This window comes from Schistocerca gregaria, chromosome 5 (assembly GCF_023897955.1).
Source record: "Schistocerca gregaria isolate iqSchGreg1 chromosome 5, iqSchGreg1.2, whole genome shotgun sequence".
Classification (NCBI taxonomy): domain Eukaryota; kingdom Metazoa; phylum Arthropoda; class Insecta; order Orthoptera; family Acrididae; genus Schistocerca; species Schistocerca gregaria.
Window position 1 is genome coordinate 26,614,077 of NC_064924.1, and position 15,674 is coordinate 26,629,750.

The window sequence follows — 15,674 nt, forward strand, 5'->3', positions numbered from 1 at the left end:
CCTTCTGGGGGACAAAGAAACGTCTGTGAACTGGTGTCAGAATTCGACAACGGTACAGTTGTGGCCTACAGAGAGTGCGGTTTACCGTTCCGTGGTACTGCCGCCCACGTGAGTCGGGATGCCACGGTTGTCACGCCCGTGCGGAAGCGGCGCGTTCAGAAGTGTGCCGTTCTGCGTTCTGCTCCGTGCTGGGTCTCGCCAACCCCACGTGACTAGCGCCGTAGACGGTAGCACAGCCTGCCAATACGACGTGGCGCAGCTCGAGTAAGGAAATAGGATTGTCTGCAGGAAAACAGGTATCCACAGGGACAGTGCGATCATATTTGGAGCACCACAGATGTCGGCACGGTGACAGTGGCTCCTGTTTGCGTTGATTCACAGGAGCCAATTATAGAAATCGACAGTCACAATCGCATTATTTATTTTGCCGGTAACCGGCTGCGATTGTGGCTGTAACTTTGAATAATTGATTATAAGTAAATCAATCGCTGCTATCTCCACACAACTATGTTGTTTAAAAATTTAGACGCAGAGGCACTGCTGATGGTTTGCCTGACGACAACAGTGTGCACCATACTGTGTTTTCAGAAGAGCTCCTGTTCTGCCTACAGAATCGTCACAGGGATATCCACCTACTGAGGGTCCGAGGGGAAGGAACATTGCGATATTACATTCATTACCATCGTACGAGCCCGTCACCTCTCATTACACTATAGGGTACCAATGGGGTCACGATGCAGTCACCTCTGGTTCACATAACCAGTAATCTGGACAGCAGCCATTCTATTTTCGCCTTTTGCCCTATCTTTGACGTCTCTGTGAAGAAATGTTTCAACAAGATGACATAAGAACAGAGATAGCCCATTCTGTCCTTAACTATGTCGGTACAGGGGTTGCACTGGCCAGCACGTCCTCCAGATCTTTGAGGTGTTGAACCTGCTGGTCACAGGTTGCCGAGAGACTGCCACACCACTCCTTTCCAGGCACTAAGATTAGTGATTTGGCACGGAGTCGGAGCGCCGCAGAACTATGCACTCCCATCTGTTTCTCGAGGTGAGTGTGGCGCAATGCCAAGCGGGTCGGAGCTGTTGCTGTTGCGAGAGGTGACACTCCTTATTCTCCCAAATCACCTACAAGTTGATGATATGTTCTTTCTTCTATACCGTGTGTGCGCAATAAGTAAAATTTTATTTGCCGTTCTTCCCGATATTGCAATTTTAAGGCTCGAGAACGTGAATCGGCACTGTTCAGACCACAAAGGTCGAGTCGTTTTGGAACATCACAGAAAATGTAAATCTGGACAGCTCTCGGAGTGCGGTCGAGTTTCCCAGTCGAGGTGTCACCCCCGTCCCAGGGCTGATGCCTGACAGTGTTAGGGTGAGAACTCCGCCAGCCCACTTCCAGGGTGGTGGTGGAGGCCCGGTCTCCCAGTTGGCGGTAGAGGCTGCTGCAGCCCAGTTTCAGAGGCGGCGTGTGCAGGGGCGGGGGCGGCGGCGCCGCGCTGGTGGCTGGCCGTGGCCGCCGCGCTGCTGGCGGCGCCGACGCCGGCGCCCGCCGTCGTGCGTCCCGACGCCTCGGAGGCGTCGCAGGCGCCGGAGCGCAGCCCCGCGGACGAGTGCCAGCTGACGCCCGTCATCCACGTGCTGCAGTACCCCGGCTGCGTGCCCAAGCCCATCCCCAGCTTCGCCTGCACCGGCCGCTGCTCCAGCTACTTGCAGGTACGTACGCTACGCAGTCAGTTCGAAAAGTACTCTCATAAAATCGAGCAGCCAGTAAGTGTGCCCCGCGGTAGGAGACGGTGCGGGAGCGGCAGGGTGTTCCAGGACAGCGCTGTCACCACACGCGGACTGCCCGCCAGCTTGTCCAGCAGCCCTGCCTGCCCACCTACCCTCGGCTGAGCGCCAGCTGCGCGGCGCCTCGCCTCGTGTAGCTGGCTGCAGCACTCTGGTCTACTAGAAGGAAACTGCCGTCCAGTGTCTGTTGTGAAATCTTACAACATAATGGTTTTCTTCTTCTGGCCCATTGCAGCTATGTTCGGTCCTTCCATCTCTTCCCATGCATCTTTTACCTTGCTGAACATATTGCCAAAAATCTAGTGGTAGTCTTAAATCTTCCACTTGCAACAGATTGAATATCCGTTTTCGCCACTTTTCTTCAGCCTATTCGTTTACATAAAATATTTTCAATTCCTTCGTAATACTTGTTCTTCTTTCATTAACTCATTTTGTGAATACTGTTGTGTTTTTGAGGAAGTTTCACTGTGTTGGCTCATAAGTTTCCTTTATCTTTTTGTTTCACTAACCAAAATTCACACCCACGCAGCAAATGTGGTACTGGCATAAATTTATAAAATTTAAGATTAAAAAATGTAGAACAGAAATTAATCTTCCAGTTGTACCGTTAGGTAACACAAATTCTCAGTTGTGTGTTTTTAATGTCCATCTCCTCTGTGTGTTACCACAATCACTAAAAACTGAAATCCTGTGGTTTCCTTCTCTGTTATTATTCATCCCCTTATTGTGTTCCTCCCTTACGAAACCCTCACTGTTGTTTTCTGTACTGATGTCGACATGTTATATGTCTAACTTTTTTTGTGTAATTCAGAGTCAGCTGTTGTATGTTTTAACTTAATGAGCTACACGAAACGAGAATAACCTCTTCTCGGTCAACCCAACTGGATTTTGTAAGCATCAGTCATTCAGAACGTAAGTTAAGCGTTCTTCACACGATATCCTGAGAGACGTGTATAAAGGAAGACAGGTGCATGCAATAACTCATGTCTTCCAGAAAAGCATTAGTCGGTGCCGCCCCAACACTTCTTACCGAAAGCGCAATCGATAATTTTTTGGCTGGTTTGAAAATTAGGTAGGCAGAACGCAGGTTCGATTAAAGCGGTGTGCACTTTTGTGCGTATAATGAAAATATTCATAACACGTCGCGTAACAAAAAGAAACATGCGAATCACAACCGTAATCAAACGAAGAAAATATATGATTACATAAATGTTCTTCGCTGTTATTCAGGACAGGCTCAGATTAGACCTTGCAATTTTTAGTTATAGGAAATGACAAGACGTTACACTTGGGAGATATTTGTTTTGAATAACTTGTATTTACCTTCTCTCTCTCTCCTTTTTACATCGATTAAGGAACTTTTCCTTCTCTACCGACCAGTACGAGAACAAAATTCAGACTCAACAAAATGTCTTACATCGAATTATTACATGCTTAACCCTTAACAACCATATATAGTTTCGTAGTGCAAACAATGCTAATTTATTCCGTGCACTAGAAAGTCTTTGATACACTGAGCACAAAAATGAAAATAATAAAATATAATTACATTTTTAATATCATAAATACTTCTTTAAATCATGAAAATAAGGTTTGACATCGTCGTAATATTAATTTTCAACGTTGTAGCACTACAACGTGTACAAAGAAAGAAAGCGTGAATGGTCACAAACGTGACTTGACCAATGGCAGAGCGTCATGGAAATCCTGGAAAAACTGAACTTGCAGACTTCTGAAGATAGATGTCATCTAATCCATGAAGGCCTATGTACAGAATTCATAAATTAGTATTATGTGAGGAATGCAGGGATATACTACAACGCCTTATGTGTCGCGTAAGCAGGATTAGATTAGTTAAAGAGTATACAGAGGCACTTAAGCAGTCAATCTCCCTTGAATAGAGAATGCCCAGAGCCAGAAAGCTCAGCGGGGTGCAAATGTGTGAAGCTAGTAGGCAACCGTGCCACAAAGAGACACTCGCGCTTCCTGCAGCCAGCTCAGGGAGTTTGAAAAAAGTCAGATTGTGAGGAGGAGGAGGAGATTAGTGTTATCGTGCCGTCGTCAACGAGGTAATTAGAGATGGAGCACAAGCTCGGATTAGGGAAGGATGAAAAGGGAAGTCAGCCGTGCCCTTTCAAAGGAACCATTTGCCCAAAGCGATTTAGAGAAATGACGGAAAGCCTAAATCAGGATGGTCACAAAAGGGTTTGAACTGTCATCCTCACGAATGGCCCAGCTGTGGCGTTCTGAGTGGCGTGATGGTCCTCTGGGAGAATTTCAACACAAGTTGGAGGTGCTGCATCAGTTGTGCAACGGTGCTGGTATCAGTGGTCACGCGACGATTCTCACACTTGTAGACGATGTTCTGGACGTCCAGGGAACACAGACGCCCGCCAGAGCCGTCGTAATGGCAGCAGTGGAAGATGGTACAGGTACCATAATTCAGACACGAGTGCTTGTGAGCCCAGATACAACACGAACTGTTACAGACCGGTTGGTAGCAGTGGGACTAAGGGCACGCACACCTCTAGCCCGTCTGCCACCCGCGCCACAGCTCAACTGGTGCCATCAAAGGGTCACTCGGAAGATGGGACAGCGCAATGTAGTCTTCAGCCATGAAAGCAGATTCAGCTACCACCGAAGTGACGGTCGTTTGTGGCTAAGACGTGGACCTAGTGGACACAGTCACATAGAGAGAGACAAATTTGGTTTGTGGTCTGGGATGTGATAAGCTGCGACGCTCATTCGTCTTTGGTGTTTCTGTAGGGGAAGCTAACTAGCTCTCGATATATGCGGAATGTTGTTAGAACCATACTTTGCCATTCGTACAACAGAAAGGCCACGTGTTGTTCCAATAGGGACACACTACCCGTGAAATCCGATGTGTTCTGCAAGACGTGCACCAACTTCTCTGTCCAGCACGATCTCCACAGTTGTGGGATACAACGTTACAATCTGACAAAAAGTGGCTTGTGCGACTTGCCAACGGGCAACTCTTAGAGAACTTGGTGAACAGGTCGAGTAGGCGTGACACAACGTATCCCAGCGTATCCCAGGGTAGTACCTGCCTTCTTCGTGAATGATTGGATGTGAGAATCAGCATCTGCGTTGCTGCCTGTGGAGGTGACAGCATGTACTAATGTGGTCGATATCTGGTACCTCAGACTTGCTTGAGATTTATTGCTGCTACGGTGTATGTGGAGTATATGAAATGATTACAGATCAATAACACGAGTGGATTGGAAACCTCTAAAAGGGTGTACTAATTCTTTTCTGGCAGTGTATAACACTGAGTCATATGTTAGTTTCTACGAAGCAACCATTTCGGTAAGTTGTACCTACTTTTATGCAGACTGAAAAAGAGCAAAAACTTTTTTCCCCTTGGTGTTTGAATTTAGCTTCTGTCGCGTTACACGTTTTCCCATCCTAAACCAATGCTGCTTACAGTGATGTTAGTAGGAGGACAAGAGGGGTGCTACCCCACATTACATTGTTGCCAGATGTATCCAAGATGATGGTGATGAGGTCATCCGAGATGGCGGAGTGTAGACTTCGCAACAGCGAATGGTGTCGTCCAATATGGCGGCCATGAGGTTATTCAAGATGGTGGATTCTGGTGGGAAGTTTGAATTTTGGTGGGAAGAAGGTTAACTGGGCTACCTCCACCAACCAAACGCCCTCCCCTCCCAACCCCCAGAAAAATGGCGGGAGGTTCAAATTCCAGGACAGCATAATGCATCACACCGAGGTTATCTCTACTAACCTAAGAAAAGCGAGGGAAAACAGGTTAGCAGGAGTAGCCCAAGTGACATAAGTCATCTGACCACCCCCTCTTCCTACGAACTAGTGCCAAGTTTGAATTTTGGAGAGAAGATAGGTCAATTGGGCTACCTCTGATACCCTGAGAAAATGGCTCGAAAGAAAGGACACTTGGACTACTTGCACTAAGCTAGGGAGTCGGGGGAGGAGGATTCAGCCTGCACTGGGCTGGTGGGGAGAGGAAGGAGTGTACTTTAATTATTTTGGAACAATTTATTTAGGGATGGAGTATATTTATTACACTGATACAAAACATACGCTCTGACATGCTTGGGGTCTTATCACACAGCCTACAGACATGTGAACCACTAAAAGACTGGTGCACGATTTAAACAGTTGACAATTAGCAAACATGTTTGCAGTCTTTACTTAAACAATTAGAGCGACTGCCGCCACCCACTGTGTTCATCTCAAGGTCCAGAGCACAACCGCCCTTGAGCACAGCACTACCACCAGAGTGTGCTATCAGCCCTCTCATCTGTTCGGCCGCTTTCTATTGCCATTCTAACGCGACACCTCTGACGTGCAGATACCGACGTCACAGATCGTATTGTTCCACCGTTCGTGATGTGTGTGTGATACCCATACTGACACTCATACACAAGTGACGAGCAGTGGAATAGCACAATCTGTAATGAAGCGAATACGGACGCCACAGATCATGTTATATAAAAATTGTTCCACTACGGATGTCACAGATCATGCTATACAAAAATAAATAATTCAGTACACTGATGTGCAGGCACGAAATCAACTTGTAAACTGTCCAAATAACACATAACATGGCCTACAGACCTGTTCGCAAAATAATCCAAAAGACACCCTGTCCACTACACCGCACTGGAGGCTACCAGCCAAGTGACGCAACTGTCAACTGCAAAGTCACGCACAGCTGCCCGCAATCGTGAGGCAGTGACATCCTATTCATACTCCGCACCTCAGAATTCCTCTCAAAATACGTGTTCACCTGGACACAGTTGCTGATGTGACCGGACGAGAGTGAACACAGCGTGCTGTAAACCACTGAGTAACTGGAAATATGAGGTTTCCTCTATTTGTTTCTACTCTCGAATACTGATGTCGGTGATGTAGCAGATTCCAAATAATCCCTATAATTTACAAGCCAACTAAGGTTTTCTCTTGTCTAGAGAACAGGCAAACATGTCTTCCACGTGCTACATGCACAAACCACAATCGATCTTCTCTCAACTAAATAAAGGCGTGAAATGTGCAGAAGCAGTAATCCAAACAATTTACATGGGAGTCAATAACGCTCCAGCGCAATCGCACTTCCATACACAGTCTTCTCAAACTTCCACATGATCACGAAAGCCGCTCAACACATACCGAGTATTAGTTCACCATTCGGTTGTCTAGACGACGGCAAAGTTAACTCAGATACATTCCTACACTCCAACAGGCCTCTGCATTCGAACGGCTGCTGCCATTGTCGGGAAATGTGAATCATTCCCACCACAGGCCATGCATACACAGAATCATTCTAGATAACTAGTCAAATATATGTTTATCATTATACTGACAATTAAATGTTACAATCGTGGTCTAGACTGAACAGCATTTGCCAATGAGTGAAGTATCGGAAATACACCCTGCTGAAGACTGGCTCTGGAAATGGAAATATCTGTATCTTCCTTACAACTGGACACAGTTTTCAGCAGGGTGTATTTCCAGTACATCGCTCATTGTCCAATGACGTTCAGTTGAGACCACGATCATAACATTTAATTGTAAGTATAATGATAAAACATGTATATGACCGGTTTTCTACAATGATTCCATGCATGCATGGCCTGTGGTGCTAATGATTCACGTTTCCCGTCAATGGCAGCAGCCATCTGAATGCAGAGGTCTGTTGGAGTGTAGGAATGCATCTAACTTTTCCGCCATTTAGACAAGCGAATAGTGAACTAATACTGTGTGTTGGGCGGCTTTTGTGGTCAGGTGGAAATTTGGGAAGATTGTGTATGGAGGTGCGATTGCGCCGGAGCGTTATTGACTCCCATGTAAATTGTTCTGTAGACTGCTTCTGCACATTTCGCGCCTTTATTTAGTTGAGAGGCGATCGATTGTGGTTTGTGCATATAGCATGTGGAAGACATGTTTGTCTGTACTCTAGACATGGGAAACATCTTAGTTGGTTTGTAAATTATAGGGATGATTTGGAATCCACTACATCACCAACATCGGTATTGGAGAGCGGAAATATTAGTTTCCTCTATTTTTTTTCTACTTAGTCAGTGGTTTACAGCGTGCTTCACCTCAATAAAGTTTGGGGTTTGTAGAGAAGTATATTTCCAGTCTATATCTTGGGAATTATTTTGCGCTAGCGGTCGGTAGGATGGTGCCTAGAGCTTGATATCGGGAAGTACCCCAAAAATGGTATAATAGTATGGCAAACGATGTGACAATACATGTGTTCTTGTAATCTCCCAGTCTGGAGATGTGCGTAGAAAAACGAGCAACCAAGGAAGCAGGTTCGGATCAGAAACAGTAACGCATTTGTGCTGAGGGATGACAATCCCGAATTTGTAGATCAGTTCTGAGTGTGACTTCGGTCCGCTGAGGGTGCCCTGATGTAAAAGGGATTATTTTGTATAGTGGAGAATATGAATTGTATGTTTACTAGACCGGCATGGTACGCGGTGATAGACTGGTGGGATGGAGATCGGTTTCATGCTCTAATATTCATGCTTCTGTCCTCAGTTGCCAAGCAGTGTAATTGAGTAAGAGTCTTTACGCATTTGACGATATGTATGGCACGTTGTGAGGTTTAGTTGGAGGTGCAATATGGTGATAAGTGTAAAACAGTTTATTGCCACTGAATGTCACGTTTATAGAAAGAAAGAAAACGTTGACGATGCTTCCCCAGGGCTCAGTAGCATCATGACATATAGCCGGTGTGAGTGTAGGCACACCCTAATTTTTTTGGGTGCTGTACAGGTATAAAAGATAACTACACTGTTTATGTAAAATGTCTATATATTATATTGTTAAGTTGCTGTGGCTTATGTTATAGCCAGACTAGAGAAGATGAGTGTGGGATGTATTGATTCAGCACATAGATAACCACGAGCGTATTAGAGAGATTTTTTACGAGGAAAATTATGTGTTATAGATATGAATATTCGTTCCCGAATCACAAATGTCAAGAGCAGAAATTACGTGCACATAGATCGGTGTCAGACTGTAATCATAATAATATTTAATTGTAGTTAGATTGGTAAATATGTTCCTGGCTTCCGATATTCTTGTGAGTCTAGTATGTATGTATTTGATGATCAGTAGACAGGTTTTGTGGGTTTAACTTTGAGTGCAATTTAGCGGTCTGTGGAAAATAATTTTAGCGCTGTAAGCCTCCTCTGCAGAAAACAATCGTGAACGGTGTTCCCACTGGACCCATACAGCAGGTATAGTGTGAACACGCCATCAATGTTAAAAAATACATGAGAGCGCGGTCCAGTGCGCTCCGAAAAAAGAAATGTTCACTCTCACCCGGTCGCGTCAACAACTGTGTCCAGTTAAACACATATTTTGAATTTCTGAGGTCCGGAGTACGAATGGGATGTCGCTGCTTCATGGCCGCGGGCAGCTGTGCATGACTTTGCAGCTGACGGCCGTGTCACTTCACTGGTGGCCTCCAGTGCGGTGCAGTGGGCAGGGGTCTGCAGGCGGTGCTTGCGTGTGTCTGTTGGATTATTTTGCAAACAGGTCTGTATGCCGTTCTGTGTGTTATTTGGACAGTTTACGAGTTGAGGAGCGGATAGAGGTTCAGGGCACTCTCTTGTCCTAGGGGTGGGAAATTGCCCCTAAAGGCGGAAGAATCAGCAATGATCAACGACATGAGCAGGCAGAAGGCAATGGAAACCACTGCATTAAAGACACGTAACGTGTATCCACAGGACATGTGGCCTGTAATTGAAGAAGTGTCATGATGATCTCTCCATTGGCAAAAGATTCCGGAATAGTCCCCCATTCGGATCTCCAGGAGGGGATTGCCAAGGGGGAGGTTACCATGAGAAAAAGATTGAATAATCAACGAAAGGATAACGTTCTACGAGTCGGGGCGTGGAATGTCAGAAGCTTGAACGTGGCAGGGAAACTAGAAAATCTGAAAAGGGAAATGCAAAGGCTCAATCTAGATATAGTAGGGGTCAGTGAAGTGAAGTGGCAGGAAGACAAGGATTTCTGGTCAGATGAGTATCGGGTAACATCAACAGCAGCAGAAAATGGTATAACAAGTGCAGGATTCGTTATGAATAGGAAGGTAGGGCAGAGGGTGTGTTACTGTGAACAGTTCAGTGACCGGGTTGTTCTAATCAGAATCGACAGCAGACCAACACCGACAACGATAGTTCAGGTATACATGCCGACGTCGCAAGCTGAAGATGAACAGATAGAGAAAGTGTATGAGGATATTGAAAGGGTAATGCAGTATGTAAAGGGGGACGAAAATCTAGTAGTTATGGGCGACTGAAATGCAGTTGTAGGGGAAGGAGTAGAAGAAAAGGTTACAGGAGAATATGGGCTTGGGACAGGGAATGAAAGAGGAGAAAGACTAATTGAGTTCTGTAACAAGTTTCAGCTAGTAATAGAGAATGCCCTGTTCAAGAATCACAAGAGGAGGACGTATACTTGGAAAAGGCCGGGAGATACGGGAAGATTTCAATTAGATTACATCATGGTCAGACAGAGATTCCGAAATCAGATACTGGATTGTAAGGCGTACCCAGGAGCAGATATAGACTCAGATCACAATATAGTAGTGATGAAGAGTAGGCTGAAGTTCAAGACATTAGTCAGGAAGAATCAATACGCAAAGAAGTGGGATACGGAAGTACTAGAAATGACGAGATACGCTTGAAATTCTCTAACGCTATAGATACAGCAGTAAGGAATAGCGCAGTAGGCATTACAGTTGAAGAGGAATGGACATCTCTAAAACGGGTCATCACAGAAGTTGGGAAGGAAAATTTAGGTACAAAGAAGGTAGCTGTGAAGGAACCGTGGGTAACAGAAGAAATACTTCAGTTGATTGAAGAAAGGAGGAAGTACAAACATGTTCCAGGAAAATCAGGAATACAGAAATACAAGTCGCTGAGGAAAGAAATAAATAGGAAGTGCAGGGAAGGTAAGACGAAATGGCTGCAGGAAAAAATGTGAAGACATCGAAAAAGATATGATTGTCGGAAGGACAGACTCAGCATACAGGAAAGTCAAAACAACCTTTGGTGACATTAAAAGCAACCGTGGTAATATTAAGAGCGCAACGGGAATTCCACTGTTAAATGCAGAGGAGAGAGCAGATAGGTGGAAAGAATACATTGAAAGCCTCTATGAGGGTGAAGATTTGTCTGATGTGATAGAAGAAGAAACAGGAGTCGTTTTAGAAGAGATAGGGGATCCAGTATTAGAATCGGCATTTAAAAGAGCTTTGGAGGACTTGCGGTCAAATAAGGCAGAAGGGATAGATAACATTCTATCAGAATTTCTAAAATCATTGGGGGAAGTGGCAACAAAACGACTATTCACGTTGGTGTGTAAAATATATGAGTCTGGCGACATACCAACTGACTTTCGGAAAAGCATCATCCACACAATTGCGAAGACGGCAAGAGCTGACAAGTGCGAAAATTACCGCACAATCAGCTGAACAGCTCATGCATCGAAGCTGCTTACAAGAATAATATACAGAAGAATGGAAAAGAAAATTGAGAATGCGCTAGGTGACGATCAGTTTGGCTTTAGGAAAAGTAAAGGCACGAGAGAGGCAACACTGACGTTACGGCTAATAATGGAAGCAAGGCTCAAGAAAAATCAAGACACGTTCATAGGGTTTGTCGATCTGGAAAAAGCGTTCGACAATATAAATTGGTGCAAGCTGTTCGAGATTCTGAAAAAAGTAGGGGTAAGCTATAGGGGGAGACGGGTCATATACAATATGTACAACAACCAAGAGGGAATAATAAGAGTGGACGATCAAGAACGATGTGCTCGTATTAAGAAGAGTGTAGGACAAGACTGTAGCCTTGCGCGCCTACTCTTCAATCTGTACATCGAGGAAGCAATGGTGGAAATAAAAGAAAGGTTCAGGAGTGGAATTACAATACAAGGTGAAAGGATATCAATGATACGATTCTCTGACGACGTTGCTATCCTGAGTGAAAATGAAGAATAATTAAATGATCTGCTGAACGGAATGAACAGTCTAATGAGTACACAGTATGGTTTGAGAGTAAATCGGAAAAAGACGAAGGTAATGAGAAGGAATAGAAATGAGAACAGCGAGAAACTTAACATCAGGATTGATGGTCACGAAGTCAATGAAGTTAAGGAATTCTGCTACCTAGGCAGTAAAATAACCAATGACGGACGGAGCAGGGAGGACATCAAAAGCAGACTCGCTATGGAAAAAAAGGCATTTCTGGCCAAGAGAAGTCTACTAATATCAACTACCGGCTTTAATTTGAGGAAGAAATTTCTGAGGATGTATGTCTGGAGTACAGCATTGTATGGTAGCGAAACGTGGACTGTGGGAAAACCAGAACAGAAGAGAATAGAAGCATTTGAGATGTGGTGCTATAGACGAACGTTGAAAATTAGGTGGACTGAAAAGATAAGGAATGAGGAGGTTCTACGCAGAATTGGAGAGGAAAGGAATATGTGGAAAACACTGATAAGGAGAAGGGACAGGATGATAGGACATCTGCTAAGACATGAGGGAATGACTTCCATGGTACTAGAGGGAGCTGTAGAGGGCAAAAACGGTAGAGGAAGACAGAGATTGGAATACGTCAAGCAAATAATTGAGGATGTAGGTTGCAAGTGCTACTCTGAGATGAAGAGGTTAGCACAGGAAAGGGATTCGTGGCGGGCTGCATCAAACCAGTCAGTAGACTGATGACAAAAAAAAAAGAGTTGATTTTGTGTCGGCACATCAGTGTACTGAATTATTTAGGAGTGGTGGAACAATTTTTGTATAGAACAATCTGTCATGTCCGTATTCACATCACGTACACACACATGGCACGAGCAGTCGAACAGCATGATCTGTAACATCAGTATGGCCATCATACACACTTCACAAACAGTGGAACAATACGGTCTGTGACTTCGGTATCAGCGAGTCAGAGGCGTCCCATTAGAACAGCGATAGAAAGCGGTCAAAGAGATGAGAGGGATGATAGCACACTCTGGTGGTGGTGCTGTGCACTAGGTCAGTTGGGCTCTGGACCTCGTGGCGAACACACCGGATCGTGGTAATGGCTCAAATTGTTTAAATAAAGACTGGTGTATGATTTCGACAGTTGACAATTAGCAAGCATGTTTGCAGAGTCTTTTAGTGGTTCACATGTCTGTAGGCTGTGTGACGTGACCACAAGCATGTCAGAGCATGTGATTTGTTATCAGTGTAATAAATATACTCCATCCCTAATTAAATTGTTCCAAAATAAATAAAGTACACTCCTTCCTCTCTGCACCAGTCCAGTACAGGCTTAGTGCTTCTCCTACGAATCCCTAGGAGGAGGTGGCGGTGGTGTGACTTAGATTAGTGGAGGTAGTCAAAGTGTTCTTTGTTTCACGCCATTTTCTTAGGGTAGTAGAGGTAGGCGAGTTGACCTATGTTCCTGCCAAAATTCAAACTTGGTGCCAATTCCTAGGATGAGGTAGTGGTCGGATGACTTAGGTAAGTGGAGGTAGTCTGAGTGTCCTTTCTTTCACACCATTTTCTTAGCTTAGTAGAGATATGCAAATTGATCTTTCTTTACCACCAAAAATCAAACTTGGTGCCAGTTCCTAGGAAGAGGTGGCGGCCGGATGATTTGGTTAGTACGTGTAATGCAAGTGACATATTTTCACTCTATTTTCTAAGGTTAATGGAGATAAAGGTGGTGTGATGCATTGTGCTGTTCGAATTCGAACTTCCCTCTCCTCCCCTCCTCTGCCCCAGAAAAAGTGGGGAGTCAGGTTAGTGGAGGTAGCCCAATTGACCTTGTTCCCACCAAAATTCAAATTTCCCGCCAAAATCCACCATCTGGAACGACGTCATGGCCGCAATCTCGGATGTCGTCATTGCTGTTGCCAAGTCTACACGCCGCCATCTTCGATGACGTCATAGCCGCCATCTCGGATACATCTGGCAACAACGGAATGTGGGGTAGCACTGCCCTCGTCCCCCTACCGACGATTCGCAGTGAACGGTACGAGTCAGATATCGCTCCGAGCCTCTAATACGTGGTCGTGCTTTGTGATTTGGTAAATCTGTTAACAATTTTCGTCGATCACCGCACAGAAGTTTCGACACGGGTCGTAGTATACCCATGAGTGTGGTAGTTAACATTTTACACAGTGAGGTGGGTTATAATAAATGGCCGGAATCCGTTCGAATAACTTGTAGAGTGCTGTGCCGATTTAGTATTAGCTAACTGGTTGCCACGGTGACGAGCTACAGAACAGCGTGGATAACCGAAAGCTGTCTGCACGTGCCGGTTGTAGTGACCGACTCGACAGTGTATAGTGTTAGTAAACGAGTAAGTCTCGTTTACCAGTTGACAAATGAGCCATTACTTAACTGGGCTCTTATTTCTTTTACAACTGTACGGACTTTACGTTACTAGTGGCACTGGGCCACACTGATTTGAAATTTGTCTCTACACAACACTCGGTAGTATAAAATAAATCAGAGTATTTGTTCTCGAACAAATATTATTTAAAAATATATACACGGTTAATGAAAAGTACCTGTGGGGTTCAGAAGGCCATTTTGGGAAAAGCTCAAAACGTATCGAAAAGTGAGACATAAAGGTGGACAGAGCCCCTCTGCAGGTTTCGATAAGTAACACTCAGTGTCGCGCAGTTGCGGAGTGCAAGAGTAGTCGTTCAAATGGCTGGCTCTGAGCACTATGCGACTTAACATCTGTGGTCATTAGTCGCCTAGAACTTAGAACTAATTAAACCTAAGGACACTAAACACATCCATGCCCGAGGCAGGATTCGAACCTGCGACCGTAGCAGTCGCGCGGTTCCGGACTGAAGCGTCTAGAAGCGCGAGACCACCGCGGCCGGCAACAGTAGTCGTCAGGCGCGTGAAAACGTGGCGCGTGACCGAGTGGTGCGTGGGTTTTGTTTCTTGAATTCACTAAATGCGTTAGTGTCGAGCGACAGTTCCGCATCGAATATCAGGTAAAAGCTCCAGCAGACGAGCTGGTGTAACACACTTCGCGCGACCGGCTGCCAACGCTGTGCGGAGCAGCCAGTCGGCAGGCAGCTGCCGCAGTCGACTCTTTGGCGCGCCCCTCGGCAACTTGGCCCGTTCTGTCGCGACGCTCAGCTGTTCTCACTCTGGAAGGGACCTGCGACGGCTGTTGCAGCGAGAAGCGAAGGCGGGCTTCAGTGACGAAGCCACGTTTCGTGTGTCCGAATCGTCATAAAGCGCGTGTTTGGGACACAGAGAATCCGCACGAGACTGTGGAACACAGCTGACGCCGTCCGCACCGCGTCCCGTTCGAGAGACCACAGGGCGCGCGGGTCATGCTGGACGCGACTCTGCGCTCCTCCTCCGTAGCCACCCCCGGGACTCCGTCAAAGACCGTGCGCTCGTGCGTACACTGCCATTTACTTTGAAATAGTTGCAAGGAGGTACAGTTAATATCGAACTGACGCGTCGGAACACGTACCGCAAGATTCTGACCTCCGTACTGACATTTACCGCGTCACAAACTATGCCCGTAACGACCACCTGTAATTTGATTTAAAAATTTGGAGAGGTGGTCTGTGCACTGATACTTGTCGTTTTTCTGTTTACCGTGGTGTTTCCCACAGTCGTCTTATGAAACCCTGGAGGTACTTGTGCGTAATCCTGTACATTACATGTGTTTATCCTTCGTAGTTTCAGTCAGTTACCTTAGACTTAAATGCAATCTTTGCTAAACCTGTGCAATGTGGGGAGGTCTGTTTGTTTAGTCTTTGTGTATTTCAAAACTGTGTCGCGATGGAAACTATATTTCTTCGATTGCCTTCATTTTCCTGACCGACACCTAATAA

The 15,674-nt window shown here is 45.5% G+C and overlaps 1 protein-coding gene across 1 annotated transcript in view; it reads left to right on the forward strand.

Annotated features, from left to right (window-relative positions):
• Positions 1-15,674, forward strand: part of LOC126271888 (bursicon-like) — a 62,567-nt gene that overhangs the window by 34,096 nt on the left and 12,797 nt on the right. The window contains exon 2 of the mRNA XM_049974267.1: positions 1,480-1,718. Within this exon, the coding sequence (XP_049830224.1) occupies positions 1,480-1,718 (239 nt within the window). The remainder of the gene's footprint in view (positions 1-1,479; positions 1,719-15,674) is intronic.